Below are 21,262 nucleotides of genomic sequence, written 5' to 3'. Positions count from 1 at the left end.
ACACTAAGAAGCAAGAAGCGCGTAGTATTTTACAGAAATGATAACGGACTTTCTTCCCGAACAGGCTGACTGAAACGTTCCACATTAATAAAGAAAACTAAATGTAAAAATACAGTATGCCCATCAATTTAATTAAAATGTTAATATATTTGAAAGTAGGCTATATGTATAATATAAAAATAAGAAAATATTAAAAATGTATTGGTATTAGACCTTACATTAAAAAATCTATGAATATTTTAATGAATATTTGTGACATAATAATTGAAAATAAAAGTATCTAACTTTTAAACAAAACATTTAAAAATGTTACACTGAATTATAAAGGACAAAGTAAGACTGATAGAGTATTACTTTTATTTATTCAAACATCTATGATTATTCATTAATGATGTAAAATTATATCCTTACCTTTAATGAATTTTATTTTAAGAATAATTCTTCTTCTTTTTCTTCTTCTTCTTCTTCTTCTTCTTCTTCTTCTTCTTCTTCTTCAGTAGGTGCTACAACTTCGTCGAAGTTTTGACCTTCTCAATTAATTTATGCCATTGTTTTCTGTTATGAACAAGATTTCGCCAATTCTTTACATTCATTGTTTTCAAATCGTTGATTATGTTTTCCTTCCTTCTACCTTTTGGTCTTCCTTTTACTCTTTTACTGATGGGGTTCCATTTGTATATTTTCTTAACTGTTTTACCTTCGTCCATACGATTGATATGGCCAAATCATGCCATCCTTTGCGCTTTGATATAGTTTACTATGTGGTGGTTTTGTATTAAAATATGTAACTCTTTATTATTTCTAATTCTCCACTCATCGTTTGCATCTTTTATTGGGCCAAATATCCTTCGTAATATTTTCCTTTAAAAAACCAGGAGCTTTTGCTTAGACAATTCAGTTACGGTCCAGGTTTCACTTGCATATGTCACAATTGGTCTTATTACAAGAATAATTATTACTAACATTATCTTGGTTGCTTCCCCTTCTTCGAAAACCACGCTACGCCACTGGGTTATTCCGATATCCTCAGTGCTTAACTAGTCCCAAAAGATACAGCCAGGAATATTGCTAGGAAAATGAACTTTTATCGTATATATATTGGCACTTATAATGTGACTTCACATCACATCAGCAGCAAGTTCTGAACTCTTGATCTCTTCAGACGGCGTGAAGATAACTTCTGTATCGCTAGTACTTAGGAAATCTCGGCATGGCAACGTTTTAAAAACCTCGTGAGATATTTCTTTATAAAATATTAATAGGAATCGCTCTTCCTTATAAATGCTGGTATATACGCCAATAAAAGCTGAAAGTCTCCCGGCCTCCAGCAAACAGGTTTTGACGTCATGGCTACCGGAAGTGAGAAGCGAACATCGGAGTGCAGTTGACTAATGCGCCCTTAAGCCTGCATAGGTACGCTCACGCCTAGAACAAGGTCAAGCTCCGGAACTGAAAAAATGTACTTTTGCTAGACCACCGTAATGAATTACGACGACGTTTGCATCTAGAGTTGGGGGGGGGGAGCATTAAGAAAGTAGATTTTAAAATATCATACGTCATGAAATAAGTAATGGGTTATTCTGTTGTTTTGCAGGAAGTTCTAGTTAGAGATTCATGCATACAGTATGGTAAAGAATAATATGAAATACAGAATGCTGTTGTAGCAAACCAAGTGGAGTATATTCGGTGTTAACTGATAAATAGGCCTAATTGCTAAACAATAACTAATCTTTAGGTAAGCCATGTAAAACAGTATTAGGAAATTTGTTAAAATTAGAAGTTACATTCATATAATTATGCTAAGAATTTAAAGTAATTCAACTCTATATAATGATGTATAGATCGGGTGTTTTCTGGGCATAGAATACAGGGATTTAACATTACCATAATAAATCTATGTATAAAACAATGAAGAAATAACTTAATCAGTGGGCCATGTTTAGAAATTAGCGGCTTTGACAATTTGTAAAACAAGACAACATACTAATTTATGGTTACAAAGTCAAAGCATGATGTTCTCTTATTTTGCAAGTTGTTAAAGCCTGCTAATTTCTAAGCATGACCCACTGATAAAGTTATTTTATTTTTATATATAGATTTCTCATGGCAGTGTTACATCCATATGTTCTACACCCAGAAAAAACGTACGATGTGTATACGTAGATAGCGTACATAGTGTATTTATATACAGTATGTATTTCTTCCATTCCTTGAGGGTTTTTTTTTTTTTTTTTTTTTTTTTTTGCAATTCTATGATGCTGTCTTTTTTAAGGATATTTTTGAAATACTTTTGTAGAAAGTACTATAAATTCCCAGTCGAACAAATAGTTTGTGGCATGTTTTGTTCTGACGTTGCATTTCCCCTCAAGAAGTCATTTTATTTCAAGGTTTTCTCACTCAGCCTGTTTTCCTATATGAGTTACGCCTACAACTTTTCAATGATATTTAATTGAAATGTATGTATTACCCGACCATTCTGTTTGTGGAACGGCAGTTGCTTGTACCTACTAATACACAGTGCGCCTATGTTACGGCACCTGTGCAATACGATCGCTCTCTTATTCTAGTCATAAGCTACGTCTTTCTCTTTCAAAAGGAGTAACATCAGATCGCAGCGCTGCTGTTTACGTTCCATATACAAAATGGTCACCCAGTAATAATGCATTATTATTATTATTATTATTATTATTATTATTATTATTATTATTATTATTATTATCTTTTTCTTCTTCTTCTTCTTCTTCTTCTTCTTCTTCTTCTTCTTCCAAATATGTAGGCCTACTAGGCCATGTGGCCTGTTACGGACTCGATTCATCTTTCTGCAGGACGTACTATTGTTATTGTTATTGTTATATTATTATTATTATTATTATTATTATTATTATTATTATTACTACTACTACTACTACTACTACTACTACTACTACTACTATTACTACTACTACTACTACTACTATTACTACTACTACTACTACTACTATTACTACTACTACTAACTTACTACTATTATTAGCTATTATACGGTAGCGGAGAAGAAAACAAATAGCCTATGAGAAATGTGAAGTGAAGGAGATGGAAAAAAGTGACAGGAGATTTATGAAATCCTTGGATTACGTGAAACGTCTTCATTTTTGGTATGCAATTTTAGGTTAGGTGAGGATAGATTTAAGAATTAAATAAATCCTATCCAGGCAGGATGAGTACAACCTCTCCAATAATTTAGATAACGGACCGTGTGGAAGAACGCAATGAAAGAACGGAAAGTGGGAGGATAAGTAATTGTTACGCGATCGTGCGTTCTGACAAGGAATGTGAATCTTTGAGAAAGAACCTATGTGAGCTCCAAGCCTGTTGTGTTTTTTACAGTTCAGTTGAAGGAACTTAAGAGAATTTTGAGGACGAGAAGCCGAAAATGGACGTAATCTAATGGGTACCACGTGGGGGAGAGGACCTGTGGAATGAATTAGTGAATCAGTGAGAGAGAAAGAATGAATAAGCTACAAGGTACAGAGTGCACGTTGTTGGAAATGCTTTTGGGACTTATCATAACATTTATGTGAGCTCATAGCCTAAAGGTCACTTGTCTGACTTAGTTCACACTGTTCCACTTACAAAATTTTTTACATGGGGAAAGCAGAAGAAACCCTGAAGTAAAAAGAGCGTTAAATAGAAAATCACAAAGAACTAAGCTTATCTTATATTTTCTATTCCCAGGATACCGCGAATGACGTCAGTGTAAATCTTTCATGTCAAAACATTACAAATTTTTTTCTTATTGTAGGCGAAATATAAATTTTTGACTTGAAAAATGCAGAGGAAAAAGTACAAAGTAGGTTATAAGAAATAAAGCGAAATCTAGGGTTTCGCGCATTTATTACTTTTCATGTTCTCTTTATTTGTCGATGCAGATACAAGTGCTGTAACTTGTACAAAGACTTGATAAATAGATATTAAATTCCTGAATGGAAATACAATTCCCCTTAATTTTTGCGTTACAAATTCAATGCATTTTCTTCTCCCACTCTGAGTCAATTGAAATTGTGATACAAGCCATTTGTGGCTTGCGCTCCTTAGTTTCACTACCATCTTTACAGAATTCAAAGGACACAGAAAGCTGTGGGGAGTGCGTACGTATTAAATTGTAACAGGAGACAAAGATGACCTGGAAACGATTTAAAAGGAACTTTCGGATAGGGGAGTGGGGATCTCTTCTTGACAGGCCAGCCTTTGTGCGTTGTGCACTTGGGTGATTCAGTTCAAAGGATCCTTAGATGTAAGGGTTCATTACTACATCTCTCTCACTGTCACCTCGATACAATGAGAGACATATTCCTATGAAGAAGATAAATAAAGGGAAATATAGGACTGAATCCGCTCCTTTGAAGAAAACGTATCTCTGTTACGTAAGTGAAAAAGAAATTCCTCTTCTGCTCTCCACGTTTTATCGAGAAAAAAGAATAACAAAGCAAACCATTCTCTGTATTGGACACAATAGAAGGAATGAATTTAAAATAGGTTGTTGAAAGTCCCTTTTGATAGGCAAATATGTAGGTCATTAAATTGACGGCTTTTGGAAAAGAACTAAGGACAGCCCTGTAAGTTCTATAGTAGGCCTAAATAAAAATAAGGTGTCGGTTTAATGTCATTGTCTTCTTGAGTCACTATTGCTCCTTTTATCAACAGTAATCTCACTAGAGGTTTTGATTTATCTAGAGAAAATCAAAACTCGAGTGAGATTTAATTGACTATTACACGATTAGAAGAAAGTATATAAAGATTAGAAGTAATAAAGTACTCTAATACAATAAAATATTAATTGACTTACGAAAATACAAAACTGTCTTCAAATTTGTACCATCTCAACATTATAAATATTACGCTAATAGATGGCAGTAGTGTGTTATGAATAGCTGTTTTCGTATCAGTTGTGCCAACTATGGAATCTTCATTGAACTCTGTGGACGGTTACTGGTCAAGAAGGCTTTGTTGATTAAGTTACATTTTTATTAAAACAGTTGCATTCCACTTCAATTATCCCGATCCCAGTAATCAACGTCACTTGACAGATGATTTTCAATAAATCTTAGTATTAAACAATCTCTGATACGTGACTATTCATAATACCATATAGCAGAAGCTATAACATAACCTAAATAACATAAACGAGTGTTAGAAAAGTTTTAATTAGGGATGATGAAATAAACAAGAAACATTTTAATTAACGATGATGAAATAAAAAATAAACATGATCAATTTTAAAAGAAACAATTATTGAAAGTAGTACAATTTTCAAATTTGAATGTTTTAGTGGTTGGTGGTTCAGTTGATGTTAATTTGGACGTGTGCGTAAAAGAAGTGAACTCGTTGATGTACATGGTGTATCCTTCAACTTATTCAGGATTTCCGAATGGTGGTCTTCATTTATTTGTAAATAGGGTTTCAGGGAAGATGCATAGCTATGACCAGTGATCTTTATTAATTCTTGTTCTTGAATGCCAATGTGAGTCATATTTGAAAGTGCTGTGCATCGACTGCACTGGTTTGTAATTTTCTGTTTTTTGACGTCCAGACCAGTGCAGTTTGAAATGTTGGCAAACAAAGAAACAAATGCTAGGGTAGTGATAAAAATAAACAAATGCTAGGGACGCGATAAAATTAAACAAGTGCTAGGGATGCGATAAAATTGTGCGATAAGCAACCATGATTGGTTGAAAGACGTCCTTTCGTACCGTTTTATTGGTCAAAAGTAGCGTGACGTAGTAAAAGTGTAATAGTCACCGTATCACCATTTCACTGTCTCTTTATAATAGCCATGATTTATTAGATTTGGTTTCATTAATTGATATCAACAGGCGACAAGCAAATGCTGCTATAAGAACATTCTCTCGAAATACAGTCAAATGCTCTCTACATTTTTCGCGTAATGATTCTTGGAATTTTTAACAGACCATTATAATTTCAAAGACCAGGATTGGCTGATAATTTTGTCTGTTGTGGCTGCAAGTTAGGAACCAATAGCAGAGCACGTTACTATGTCACTGTACTGTTATCACAAAATTGAAGGGATCCCTGCAGGGAAATTTCTGGCCGATACGACGACCACCAGCAACAATCTTATTTTAAGAATTTTTAAGTTTTTTCCAGCTTCTTAGAAGACGTGTGATATTCAAATAACTGAAGGTTCCTGAAAAATACTTGGAAATACACTTGTTCCGATATGACTATAGGCAAGACCTGCCCGGTCGGGCAAGTTACCTGGTTGAGGTTTTTTCCGGGGTTTTCCCTCAACCCAATACGAGCAAATGCTGGGTAACTTTCGGTGCTGGACCCCGGACTCATTTCACCGGCATTATCACCTTCATTTCATTCAGACGCTAAATAACCTAGATGTTAATACAGCGTCGTAAAATAACCCAATAAAATAAAATAGGCAAGATCTGCATATCAGTTATCGTTGATAACTGTGTCATCTGAATTACTAAATCATTATATAGTAGATTCTTTTTAATTCCAACTTCAAGGGAAATTTAAAGAAATTCGATATATTCAAAGTTCGAATTAATCAGCAAATATATATACAATCAATTCTGGATATAGTGAACATTCGGCTATAGTGAACCTAAATCGTTGGTCCCGACCCGCATACATTAAAAAGTACATTAATATTTCCGTTTATAGTGAACCTTAAAAATTGAAGTTACAAGCATTGTATCCTGACAAATTCTTATTTGAATTCAGAACTTCTTGTATAAAATTGAAAGAATGTGTTGAGAACAACATTCTAAGTTTCTTACTCCTTTAGTCAAAGAACAAAGGTAGGGTTAGTGATTCCTAGACAATGAGCTGTACTGTAAATCCAGGCAACGCGTGACGACCTTGCCTCACTCCACCGTCGAAGGGTTGTCATTCCTTTTCTGAAGGACACTACTGTTATTTCTAATCCTCCACCGGCAAAGGGTTGTCTTTTGTTCTCAGAAACATTTCCATTATGACGGATAGCATCGAAACAACGGAAAATGAAATTGCCTTGTTTTATTAAAAGGGAACGGACATTATGTCCAGAGCATAAACGAAGGTAAGATTCCGATGGCTTTTAAACTCCGTCAATCCGCTCCCAGTTTCCATTAACTGATCGGGAAATTCCAAGACTGAGTACGCAATCACACCATAACAGCGTTTGTCATTTCTACCTGATGTCTGTTTCTAGTGTTCGAACAGTGAATGTACTGTATAAAAATGTCGAAGCGTAAAGTGTTTTCTTTGGAAGATAAGGCGAATATTATAAACTGGGTTAAAAACAGTTACAATGAGGCGGACTCCTTCGTTCATTTGGAGCAAGGCTTCTAAACTTCTCATAGGTTGCATTAGTATCGAGCTTGACTGCGAGGGATCGACGGGGAAAGGAGAGCGATTCTGACGTCACAAGATAGCTGAGCGCGCCAAAGCTCAAATGCTTCAAAGCAGTATCTCGTGTTTTTTCTTGTTTATGTTGTTTCGAATGCATTATGCCAGGTCAAAGGTGCGCTGTTGCGGTATGCAACAATTCTAACGATAAAAATAAAGAGTTGTCTTTCTTTACCAATCCTAAAGATTTAGGAATTACAAAATAGGGGTAATTGCGTGCAAAAGACAGGATAAATTCAATCCTGATACAAGCAGAGTATGCTCTGATCATTTTAAAGATGACGATTTTGTTCCTGATTTTCGAGCAGCTTTAATGAAAATAAAGCCGAAACGACCGAGAATGTTAAAGCCTACAGACAAGTTTAAATAAATCACGTAGGCCTATATAAGTAGCCTACATTAATACCAGCTTTGTATAATAATTAGATTAGGTTCGTCTATGTTAACCTTCAAATTATTTTCTTTCTTTTGTAATCTTTGCTGAGTCGTACATAACTTACAATTAACAAAATAATCATGCTATTTATACTAACAGTCGCATACCAAAGGGGTGGAGGGTTAGCGATTGATATCAATGATGTTATTTCACTATAATTCTCATTATGTTGATTTTATTATATTAACGATTTATGACATTTTGTCCTTATGGCATATTTAGTGGGTTAATCATAAAAGCCTCCAGTGACAATTCATTGTTGAGTTGTAATGATTATTGTAAATGAACGTGTGGCTGACATTTCATTACCGATACATGCTCCTTTTTCCAAACTTTAGGATGAGATATTAAAAAGACATTCAATGTTAGAATTTTTATAAACACAAGACTGGAAACTGCAGACGAAAACGGACGGCAGACACTGAGAGCAGACGAATTGTTAAGAAATACAAAAAATAATGGAGTGGCAAGTGTAAGTACAGCTTATATATACACGGTATAAATACTCTCAACGTATTTATATTAAGCCATAATACGTACACAATTAATTTATACCCATTGTAATGTTTTTATTTCATGCGGTCATGTTTATAATGTACGCTAATGTCGCTATCAATTTGAAAATAAAGGACCAATGAGCATGGACTCTTCGAGCGTCATTAGCCAATTAGCCATCTGATTGGCTAATGAAAAATGAGATAACCTATTGAGTGTATAGAAGCCTTGCATTTGGAGTACCTAACACAGGAAAAACAAAGTTCAAGGACACTTACAGAAAATACGAGTAAATCTTAGTTTATCGGAGGAAATTGAACTTGGATTTAAAGCCATAATCGCTGCCACTTACGCTATAGCGAATTACCAACTGTGATATCTTTATTACATGCCTGTAATTGTAATAAAAATATCTGCGACCGAGGAAAGAATGCCGACAGGTGGTAGGGAATAGGAAACATTTCTCCCCTGCAGGGTGCGGCCTGAGAATGGAGAACAATGCGAAGTTAATCAGAGCAACGCAGCCATTCGTTGGCTGCAGGTGCTGTAGGCCTACATTGCGTTTTGAACTAATTGTACTCCCATAATCAAGATAAAGTTCTCAGCGCTGGACAACACGTCCGTTCCCAAAGGTCGTTCAATTCATGCTCAGAGCTGAACGGTTACAGACTCAGATCTCTATCATTCATAACACTGACCTCGGATAAGCCGCTGCCAACTTTTCTTTTCTGACATCTAGTAACCAAACTCCAGATATCCTGTGTGATAGTCATAATGGCGCAATCATGTCTGGTTAGTTTATTTAGAGATATTTACAAGGAAATATTACTATACTGAAAGGAAATGGGTCAATTTTAGCTACCAAATTATGTAGACAGTGAAATATTTACTATGATCCTCTCAAAAGACGTAAGATAAAAAGAAGCAATTGTAACATTCAACTCCTTTCAGCAAAGCTTTTCCCGTGGCAAACAAGTTTACATACTTGGGCGTCACCATGGACTGAAGTCTTCGCTGGAAGGAGACATCTGAACAGTCTCAAGACATACAAAATCATTTGTAAACTATTATTTTATAAAAACTGCCTCAAATGTATAATCCCAATGTATGTGTAGATAACGAAGAGAAATGCTTCAGTATAATATTTCATCATTATGCAGAAGGATAAGAGGGCCATGAATTAATTAATAATCATATGTGTCTCAGCGATACGTACAGCAGAGTCCGTATAGGCCAGTCTCTGTCTGACGCTTTTCCAATTCACTGTGGGCTAAAGCAAGAATATGCACCATCATCTTTACTTTTTAACTTTGCTCTAGAACAATGGTATTCAATCTTTTTGCGCGTACCCCCGAACTGCATTGCAATTATATAAGAATTAACAAAAGACTGTGGTTGGTGTTGTACTAAAATAAATTATTATTATTATTATTATTATTATTATTATTATTATTACTATTATTATTATTATTATTATTATTATTATTATTATTTAATTACTGGCTTTTATGGAACCCGGAGGTTCATTGCCGCCCTCACATAAGCCCACCATCGGTCCCTATCCTGAGCAAGATTAATCCAGTCTCTACCATCATATTCCACCTCCCTCAAATCCATTTTAATATTATCTTCCCATCTACGCCTCGGCTCCCCAAAGGTCTTTTTCCCTCCGGCCTCCCAACTTTCAGTCTACATGCATTTCTGGATTCGCCCATACGTGCTACATGCCCTGCCCATCTCAAACGTCTGGATTTAATGTTCCTGATTATGTCAGGTGAAGACAATGCGTGCAGCTCTGCGTTGTGTAACTTTCTCCATTCTCCTGTAACTTCATCCCTTTTAGCCCCAAATATTTTCCTGAGAACCTTATTCTCAAACACCCTTAATCTCTGTTCCTCTCTCAAAGTGAGAGTCCATACAGAACAACCGATAGCTAATATAACTGTTTTATAAATTCTAACTTTTAGATTTTTTGACAGCAGACTAAATGACAAAAGCTTCTCAACCGAATAATAACAGGCATTTCCCATATTTATTCTGTGTTTAATTTCCTCCCGAGTGGCATTTATATTTGTTACTGTTGCTCCAAGATATTTCAATTTTTCCACCTCTTCGAAGGATAAATCTCCAATTTTTATAGTTCCATTTCGCACAATATTCTTGCCACGAGACATAATCATATACTTTGTCTTTTCGGGATTTACTTCCAACCCTGTCGTTTTACTTGCTTCAAGTAGAATTTCCGCGTTTTCCCTAATCGTTTATGGATTTTCTCCTAAAATATTCACGTCATCCGCATAGACAAGAAGCTGATGTAACCCGTTCAATTCCAAACCCTCTCTGTTATCTTGGACTTTCCTAATGGCATATTCTAGAGCGAAGTTAAAAAGTAAAGGTAATAGTGCATTTCCCTGCTTTAGCCCGTAGTGAATTGGAAAAGCATCAGATAGAAACTGGCCTATACGGACTCTGCTGTAAGTTTCACTAAGACACATTTTAATTAATCGAACTAGTTTCTTGGGAATACCAAATTCAATAAGAATATTATATAAATCTTCTCTCTTAACCGAGTCATGTGCCTTTTTGGAATCTATGAATAACTGATGTACTGTAACCCTTATAATATATTATTATTATTATTATTATTATTATTATTATTATTACTATTATTATTATTATTACTATTATTATTATTATTATTATTATTATTATTATTATTATTATTATTATTATTATTATACAGTAGTTATTGATGAAATAGGTCTAATAATAGTAATGATTTACATAAAATGGTATTCAAGCAAGGAAAAGCAAAAGTTGATATTTCAAAGAAACTATAATATAATGCAATAATTATCAACAAATATAATAAAATAAATATGTCAATATGTCTGTATTTTTACATATGTAATCAGTGGGGTGCGTACCCCTTGACACAAGGGATACGGGTACCATTGATTCAATACCACTGCTCTAGAATATATCATTAGGAAAGTCCAGGAAAACAGAGAGAGTTTGATGAGAATGTGTTAGAAGAAAATCCACAAACGATTAGGGAAAACACGGAAATTGTACTTGAAGCAAGTAAGAAGGTAAGTTTGGAAGTAAATTGGTAAATTCCGAAAAAAAAAAAACAAAAAACAAAATATATGTTTATGTCTCGTGACCAGAACATAGTACGAAATGGAAATATAAAAATTGGAAATTTATCATTTGAAAAAGTGGAAGAATTCAAATATCTTGGAGAAACAATAACAAAATAACATAAATGACACTGGAGAGGAAATTAAACGCAGAATAAATATGGGAAATGCATGTTATTATTCGGTTGAGGAGCTTTTATCATCCAGTCTACTTTAAAAAAAAACTGAAAGTTAGAATTTATAAAGCAGTTATATTACCGGTTGTTCTGTATGGTTGTGAAATTGAACTCTCACTTTGAGAGAAGAAGAGAGGTTAAGGGTGTTCGAGAATAAGGTGCTTAGGAAAATATTTGGTGCTAAGAGGGATGAATTATAGGAGAATGGAGAAAGTTACAGAACGCAGAACTGCACGCATTGTATTCTTTACCAAACATAATTAGGAACATTTAATCCAGACTTTTGAGATGGGCGGGCACGTAGCACATATAGGTGAAATGAGAAACATAATTTTTGAAAATGTGTTCAAAATGTTCCTTTCTTAATCCTCTATAACTTCCCTATGTAGAGTTTCTTCACAAAATTAAAATTCGGAAAGCTAAAAGCAGTGTTACATTTTTTTTTTTTTTTTTTTTTACTCATTTGGTATAGTACCGATCTGTCCTATAAGAATTTCCCTTTAATTCCAGCTCCAGGAGACAAGAATTGTCACAAGCGACCTCGTGACTTGCTATAATATGACTTCAAACAGACACAAAGTGTAAATAGTGTATCATGCAGTATATAAATATTACGCAGTTCTATGTAAGGAAGATAACGCGAGAACATTTATCTGATAATGAAAATTCTAACAACTTACAAGTGTGCTAGGTGCAGCTCTACGTAATGGTTACACCTATCAATCTCTGCTTGTAGGTACTTACGCCCAGTATCAGCTATCAGTAATATTTTTGTTTCTGATAACAATTAAACGTTACTAATATTAAACGCTAAGGAGTGCTATGCATAGACATTTCACTAGCCACGCTACGAGCGTGCTAAACTAGCCCCGGCTATCGACTGGTTACTTGTACAGGATTCATATCATTTCATATCGCTAACACTGGTTTATGAATACGAAAAACGTTAGTTCGCTGATCATCTACCGGAAGCCCGCGCTAAAAATGTCTATGAATATGGCCCTAAATGACTTAATGTAGAAATGTGGCACTCTATAAACCTTAAATTATGTGTGGATAAATATAAAACTACAGTATTTGGTTTCCAATCCAGATTTTTTTCTACAGAAATGTATTTAACGGTATACATCATATACCAATTTATTAAGTAATTTCTTATATTAAATAATTTTACAAGATGGCAGACTTTTTCGGCCAATATTTTCAAGGAAATTAGGCTGTGATTGCTGGTCAGGATTAACTTGTTCAGAATTATGAAATACGTGAGTTAATGATACCAGATTATGTAAGAAACAAGATTGAATAACGCGTCATTAACTGAGTCACAGACGTATCAACTTACCTTGGCATAGTCAAGTGATAAAGTGCTTTCAGGACACGTATAGAGCCCCTCACTGTAACAATAAATGAAAAACATCATTATTATATCATAAGACGAATAAAATATTAGATAAACATTACTAAAATCAGAAACGAAGCAGTGTATATGAGATTTAAAATTTTTACAGGAGAACAAAATAAAGTACGTAATACAGGTACCAATAGGAAAAGTGACTTTATTAAAGGCAAGGATAAATTGGTTTTCCGCGTCAAGATTGGTAAGCTGAAGTCGGAACAGAAGATTATTATCCTGAACTGCTGTTTTTGATGATGATGATGATGATGATGATGATGATGATGATGAATCTCATTTTCTTGCAACCAGAATATAAAAATAACAAAGAAAACTGCCGTAAATAAAAAAAAACATATTTTGACTCCAAATCTTCAAAACGGGAACAATGATGTTACTTGAGCCGTTCAGAGCAGAAGTGGTGTAAGTAAAAAATGGGTAATGAGGGTTGAAGCAAACATTGTGTAAAATACAGGGCCGAGTAGCAATTAATATTCAATTTATTTAAACTATTAGTAGTCAGTGGATAGCACGAAGGACAAATTAATTGCTACTTTGCGCTGTATTTTACAGAATTTTTACTTTAAACCTCATTACCCAATTTTGACTTACACCACTTCTGCTCTGAACGGCTCATTTATTAATGGGTGTTTAATGACTTTAAATTATTGGGGATTTTGTGGATCATACATTTTAATAATTGCTCCGTACCTACTCTTGTTAATGAAAACTTACAATTAACTAGTGCACAAAAGATAAGCAGATATCAGGAGCATGCTCGGGGAAGAATCGATACATATATGAAAGTAACATTAGTAGTAATTTGTGTGTATGGTGTGCAGGGATGTATTTCAGACCTGGTGGCGCAGGGCACTTTTATGATTTTCATATTATCGTCCAATTTTGCATTGACTATTACACTTTTACTACGTCATACTATTTTTGACCAATGAAACGGTACTGAACGACGTGTTTCAACCAATCATGGCTACTTACCCTACAATTTTTATCACCTCCCTAGCATTTGTTTTTTCACCTCACCTCCCTAGCATTTATTTTTTCACCTCGATAGCATTTGTTTCTTTGTTTGCCAACATTGTACTTTCAATAATTGTACCTTTTAAAATTATCTATGTTTATTTCATCTTCCTTAATTAAAACTCGTATCATTTATCTTGTTTAATTATTTAGGTTATGTTATAGCTTTTGCTGTATGAGATAATGGCTAGTCACGTATCAGAGATTATTTAATGTAATTATATCGATAATCGAAGTGGAATGCGACTGTTTTAATAAAAAAGAAACTGAATCAACAAAGCCTTCTTGACTAGTAACCGTTCATGGAGTTCAATGAAGATTGTATAGTTACCACAATTGTTAACAAGAGAACAGCTAATCATAACATAATATTGCCATCTAGCGGAATATTTGTTTTTATTTATTTATTTCCTTGTTTGTCCATAAAAGAGGTAAAGCCATAGGACTTGTCAAAGAAAAAAAAGGAAAAACAATAATTAAAACAGAAGACAATAATTAAAGTAGATAAAAATACAATAAATTAGCACCAATGTAAACCTACACGTATTTCATCTAAATTGTAGGGACAGAGGTTTATTAAAGCTTTTTGTAAGTCAGTATTACAGTACTTTATTCCTTCTAATCGTCTAGTAGTCAATTAAATCCTACTCGAGTTTTGATGTTCTCTAGATAAATCAAAACCTCTAATGTGATTACTATAGATAAAAAGTCTCATTTTATTCATATTTAAACAATTTCACATTGAGGTCTACTCCGCAGACGTAACAATCGCTATCATCTAGATTCGAACTCATGCATTTTCGTCTGACATTCCATAAGTATTCCTGCGGAAATTATGATAATGATAATGATGATGACGACGAAGACAACTACTACCGGTACAACCGAAATCCCAGAGCCAGGGCACTTTTTTGTTTAGAAATACACCACTGATGATATGATAATATTGTTAGCACGGATTACACCTGTTGAGCTCTCTGCCTTGTGTACAAAATGCCTTTTGTTTATCAAAAAGCGTAACACCGCTATGGAGCATCAAAGACTGGCAAGAAAGGAATCTCCTTAAAGCCGCGACGGCAACTCTTTTGGATAGCACAAGAAATGAGTTTCGAATACGGTTGAGATGAAGAAGTGAATAGTTCGCCAATGATCTCAGCCATAAACAATTAATGGAAAAGGAGATAATAATAATAATAATAATAATAATAATAATAATAATAATAAACACTTTATGTAATATCATGTGATACATTACAATTACCAGGTGACACTCCTAATAGCATGATACTGTATATACAAGTACCAAATACAAAGGATTGTCAGTGATGCGCGCTACATGGGAAGCCTATCTGCAGCAACTCAACATCAATACCAAGCTAGAAAACCTAAATGACCAGCACGTTAATGCTGTACGCGAATACGAAACTATAAGAACTCGTTGCTTGTCGGAATTGCAAGTGAGCAGAGATGAGGCTACAGGATCCGTGAAGCAATTAAGGCAACATCTTCGGCACCGTGAATTTAAAACCAGGTGTGCATACCCCCAGAAAGGAAAAGGAGTTGTATTGTTTGAAGAAGTACCTGCAGCCAACTCGTGGATCATCAAGCATGAAGGATTATCAAGTTCTGAGTGGAGAGAAATGCTAAAAATGATTGCGATGGTGGCACCAGTACGTTCTCTCCCTGGTCGCTCTACAGGCACAACCCACTGTTGCAGTGAGTATGAAACTTTACCACATGTGCTTGGGAGTTGCCCACAGGGAGAAGTACTCAGAATAAAACGTCACATCATACGTTCTATGATCGCAGATGCACTTCGATCCAACAATTTAGACGTTCACGAGGAAGTTCATTGTATTGCTGATGGTGGGAGCAATCGTAGGATAGATATCATAGCTATAAATAGGAATAAACAGACAGCCGAAATAATTGATTCTACGATCAGATTTAAAATCTCAGCCACTCAACCATCTGAAGTGAACGAAGAGAAAAAGAAAATCTACGAGCCCACGATTCAGTACCTATCAGCGAAAAACATCATTCAAAAAAATCACAGTTACCGGTCTCTTCTTTGGAGCGAGAGGCACCATTCCGAAAGCCTTTGTAAAGTGGAGGGAAAAATACAAGCTAACGAGAGATCTTCAAGATGCCATCGTCACCACCATTATAAAATTTTCTGTAGCGATATTTCGTCAGCATCTTTATGGTGTACATTCAATTTAAATTATACTTGGTTCTATTTTTTTTCTTATGTCTTAATCACTTTTGTCTGAAACCTGTTTATATAATTTTTCATTTTAAATTTTATTGTGAGCTATTCTGTGTCGCAGGGCAAACCCAAAATATTGGGTCAGACCAATAAATTAAATTAATTAATAGATGTGGACCTACATTTGTATACTCCATAGTACAATTTGTGGCCTCTTAATTTTATGTTATGACGGAGAAAGCGAAGCTCTGTGATGCTGTTTAGAATTCTCCAGCAAATTATTGCAGAGTGCTCGCAGGTATTCCATAATCCATAATCCGGTTCTGTTTAATGATTCCTTCTTAGGAAGTTTTATATTTGTCTCGCTGGATATTCCTGTAACCACATTTTACTCAGTGGAAGATGTAGAATGTACCCAGCAGGTAGCTAACCTCTTAATTTCCTCTCTACATTCCTCAACTTTGCAAGGGAAACATGACTGATCAGTGAAGCAGTTCACATTGTTGTCAGTGGTACATCTTGGCTGTGACAAATAGTCCGGTAAAGTGTGACAAAACATCCGATCAAGCATACAATTTTAGTGATGTATTGTCATTGTGACATTTTGTCAAAGTGTGACAAAATGTCTGCGGTACATTTTGGATGTGATGAAAAGTCCGGATACGCTAATTTTATATACATAATTAAAATGTATAGACATTCTTTCAGTGCCTAAAGTTTCATTTTTCTTCTCCACTCCTCTTTTTCCATCCAATCAAATTCTTCCAGTTCACTTTCTCACATTCCTATTCTGACCTCTTGCATCTACGAGTTTCGAAGTCTAGCTGTACTTTTCTTCCCAGGTGGACACCATTCCAAGACCTTTCAGAATAACTTTTCCTCTCCCATTCTTCTCACATGTCCATATCAAATAAATTGCTTATAGTCTACCTCACAGTAATTCAGTATATAATTCTTTATATTCACATTGTCTCTTATAATTATAGTTCTAATCATTTATAATTTTTAATGTCACGCTGATCGCCTTGGAAAATCATTTCCATCGATAATAGTTTTGATTTTAAATGTTTATTTAGTTTCCATGTTTGATCCCCTTATGTAATAGTGCTTCTCGCTATTCAATTACAGCATATATTACGCTTCATTTTCTCTGGTGTACTTCTATCCCAAAACATACCATTTAGAATTGCTACTGTTACTCTATCAATATTAGTTCTGTCCTAAATGTCATCTCCTTGTCCATTTTCATTAATTCGGACACTTAAATATTCTATTTCTTCACATACCTTAATGCGACCTATCTGAACTTGTCCTAAATTCTCAGTATCAATATCTGTTTCAGATTCTATTAAATTGTATCATCTAAATTTATTTTCAGTACCCTTTACATTGTCTTTATTAATGGCAGGAACATAATTCGAATAACCTACACATAATATGTGACAATAACACCAAGACACCAAGAAATGTAGCAGAGAGCTACGAATTTAGAAATAGAAATGCAACCGATGTGGAACGTACGAACTACCGTGACACTATTTATCATTGATGACCTAGAAAGTGTTGCATAAGGTTCACTGAACATCTTTGTACTATTTATGGACTTAAATGCCTTGTAGGAGGCAATTTAAGGCACATCATACGCAAGACACTTGGTTAGCATCGTAATCTTCCTAACTGTACCCTAAAAACCTTTTTATAAGCCTCCAATGAATGGTATGTCTTAATATCACCACCGTTAACAAAACACTGCTTTAGTTATGGAGGTAATCACACGTGGAAAACAACCGAGCCACTGTGACGGTCAGTGGCCGACCCTCGTAACCACCTTCAGCTGACTAAAGCCCGGTTCAGACGGTGCGTGTTTCTGTGATGGATTCCAAGGTGACTGCGCTGATGGCTAGCCTGCGTGCTCACTTGCTGGAAGTAATGCGCTCTGGTGGCTGCTTTGGTGGCTAGCTTGCTGGATTTCCTTGCTATTTTTCGTGATGGTTTGCAGGCTGGAACCAAAGATGATGATATAGTATCACCACTGAAACCATGTCGCCATGTTCGTTGTTTTCCAACTAAACCTGTTTTTTTTCTATATTCTTTAGTTTCTAAAGCCTGGTTCAGACGGTGCTAGTTTCTGTGATGGATTCCAAGGTGGCTGCGCTGATGGCTGCCCTGCGTGCTCACTGGCTGGCTCCCGTGTTGCCTACGGTGATGGTAGTTGTTCACACGGAGCTGGCTCTTTTCACAGTTCAAATTGGAAAATCATCTGCTGTTTCATCTGTTGCCAACACTCATGGTCAAAAAGAAACTAAACCGTGAGTGGAAAACAACTAAAGTCCTACATCAACAGTAGTAAATGTCGTAATAAAGTAATTAAGCCATAAGTGCAAAACAGCTAAAGGCCGATATTTAATTGTTTCTTAGAAACTAAAGAATATAGAAAAAAACAGGTTTAGTTGGAAAACGACGACCATGGCGACATGGTTTCAGTGGTGATATTATATGATCATCTTTGGTTTCCAGCCTGCAAACCATCACGAAAAATAGCAAGGAACCTACCCTCGAAATCCAGCAAGCTAGCCATCCAAGGAGCCACCAGAGCGCATTACTTCCGGCAAGTGAGCACGCAGGCTACCCATCCGCGCAGCCACATTGGAATCCATCACAGAAACACGCACCGTCTGAACCGGGCTTAAGAAACAATTAAATATCGGACTTTAGCTGTTTTGCACTTCAGGCTTAATTACCTTATTATGACATTTATTATTGTTAATGTAGGACTTTAGTTGTTTTCCACTCACGGTTGAGTTTCTTTTTGACCATAAGTGTTGGCAACAGATGAAACAGCAGATGATTTTCCAATTTGAACTGTGAAAAGAGCCAGCTCCGTGAGAACAACAACCATCACCATAGTCAACATGGGCGCCAGCAAGTGAGCACGCAGGGTAGCCATCAGCGCAGCCACCTTGGAATCCATCACAGAAACTAGCACCGTCTGAACCGGGCTTAAGTGTTGGAACTGTTTATACTAAGCGGGCAGTGAAGTTAACATATTGATGGTGCGATTGAGCTATATAGCAGCGCCACACGGAAGCGCTATACATCTACTTATGGAACACTAAGAATATGGTTCATTAAGTAGTAGTAGTAATAATAATAATAATAATAATAATAATAATAATAATAATAATAATAATAATAATAATAATAATAATAATAATCGAATTTGCTTAAATCTACTAACATTTTTCGAACAACATTCGCCACTGAATTCATAAGAACAATGATACACTCAAGCCAAACAAAACAGTTTCTTTACACACGAGATCAGATGCTGCTTGTATTCCCCTTAACCAAAGACTGAGTAATAAACCTTAAAAAGTTAGTGAACGGGGAGTTATATTTGTGGGGAGTGAGAGTGGGGGAAGGGGTAGCAGATTGACCACACCCTACAAGGTTAATGCCGCTTCAAGGTTTGGCGCCCAACCCCTTCGTCGCTAATAATGATTTATCGCCTGTAGACATCATCCCCTTATGGCACTAAAACGTACATCCGGTGGCTTCAACAGCTGTTATCGTGCGGCGCTGATAGCCTGTCTGCTGAATCACGTCGAACAAAGGAAGAGCTCTTCGTGTATTTGAGGGCTCACCCACTGCCCTTCAATACTGTCTCATCATACGCGTCAATGCTGCTATAGCTATAGAGATTATCGAATTACTCAGAGTCCTAGGAAATGATGCAACCGAGTGACAGGAAAGTCTGTAATCACTTTGACGCGCAATAAATTGTGTAAGGAAATTATATCTGGAAACAACATTAATGCTTGCTAGAATCCAAGGTCTGCTTTCCAACAAAGTTATGGTTGTAATGGCACCAAAAAGTACATAAAATGTATGATTTTGTAAGTAGTAATTTCCTGTAGTTTTATGTAGAAATCTGTACAATTACAAGAAAAAAAAAAAACATGAACTGTTGCCATAGCTATTTATTTATTACGCAAGCAGGTAAGTCTTAAACGATAGCAAGTAAACCGTCATTTCCTATACGTTTTTCGAATAAAACACATTTCTTACTATTTCTTCTTCAAATTACCCGAGCTTAACGGGCCATCAGGTTTAATACTTCCATATCTCTCTCTCCACAAACAAAATGTGTTACTGCAGGGGTCGTCAGCACAGAGCACCCTGGGACTAGCGTCTCTTACCCGCGGAGAACACACTGCACTATGGTGCTGGTATGCTCTCTACCTCTTCCTGCTGCACGACGGGGCACACGGGACGGCTCCGCTTACCCTTTACCCATTTCAGCGAGTGCTAACGACCACTGTGTTACTGGATTGGAATCAATGAATCCTGTTTTTTTACACCCACAAGCCACCAGTGTTGACATGATATGATTATGGTTACACATTTGATAGTTGAACTTATACTCCGTGAAATATTTTAGAAATTCACCTCAAACTACTCAACATATGATGATAATTCTCACTCCGATTGAGAGAGAAACTCTCCAAGTTTTTTTTTAAGAAAAAGCCAGCTCTCATTGTTGACGTTGTTTGCCTCTTGGAGGCAGTGGTAGTAAATATGGCGTTCAGTAAACATGAGCAGTCATTTTGTGTGTTGCAATTTATACTCAAGAGCCTGGTCCAGTATGACTGTACAGCGATAATTTCGAGCAGAATTCCATAAGGCAACATCTGTTTCAACAGTATCAAGAAATGGTACGAGGAATTCCAGATTTACATGAACATATTGAAAAGCTGGCTGATGCCACAGCCGAATGTTATTATTAAATGTTATGTTTTATTTAACGACGCTAGCAACTGCAGAGGTTATATCAGCGTCGCCGGATGTGCCGGAATTTTGTCCCGCAGGAGTTCTTTTACATGCCAGTAAATCTACTGACATGAGCCTGTCGCATTTAAGCACATTTACATGTCATCGACCTGGCCCGGAATCGAACCCGTAACCTTG

At 35.8% G+C, this 21,262-nt stretch overlaps 1 protein-coding gene across 1 annotated transcript in view; it reads right to left on the bottom strand.

The window, feature by feature from the left end:
• Positions 1-21,262, bottom strand: part of Traf4 (TNF receptor associated factor 4) — a 199,855-nt gene that overhangs the window by 157,056 nt on the left and 21,537 nt on the right. The window contains exon 2 of the mRNA XM_069847020.1: positions 12,997-13,048. Coding sequence (XP_069703121.1) covers positions 12,997-13,048 — 52 coding nt within the window. The remainder of the gene's footprint in view (positions 1-12,996; positions 13,049-21,262) is intronic.

This window comes from Periplaneta americana, chromosome 15 (genome assembly GCF_040183065.1).
Source record: "Periplaneta americana isolate PAMFEO1 chromosome 15, P.americana_PAMFEO1_priV1, whole genome shotgun sequence".
Classification (NCBI taxonomy): Eukaryota; Metazoa; Arthropoda; class Insecta; order Blattodea; family Blattidae; genus Periplaneta; species Periplaneta americana.
This window is presented reverse-complemented; position numbering and strand designations above follow the sequence as displayed.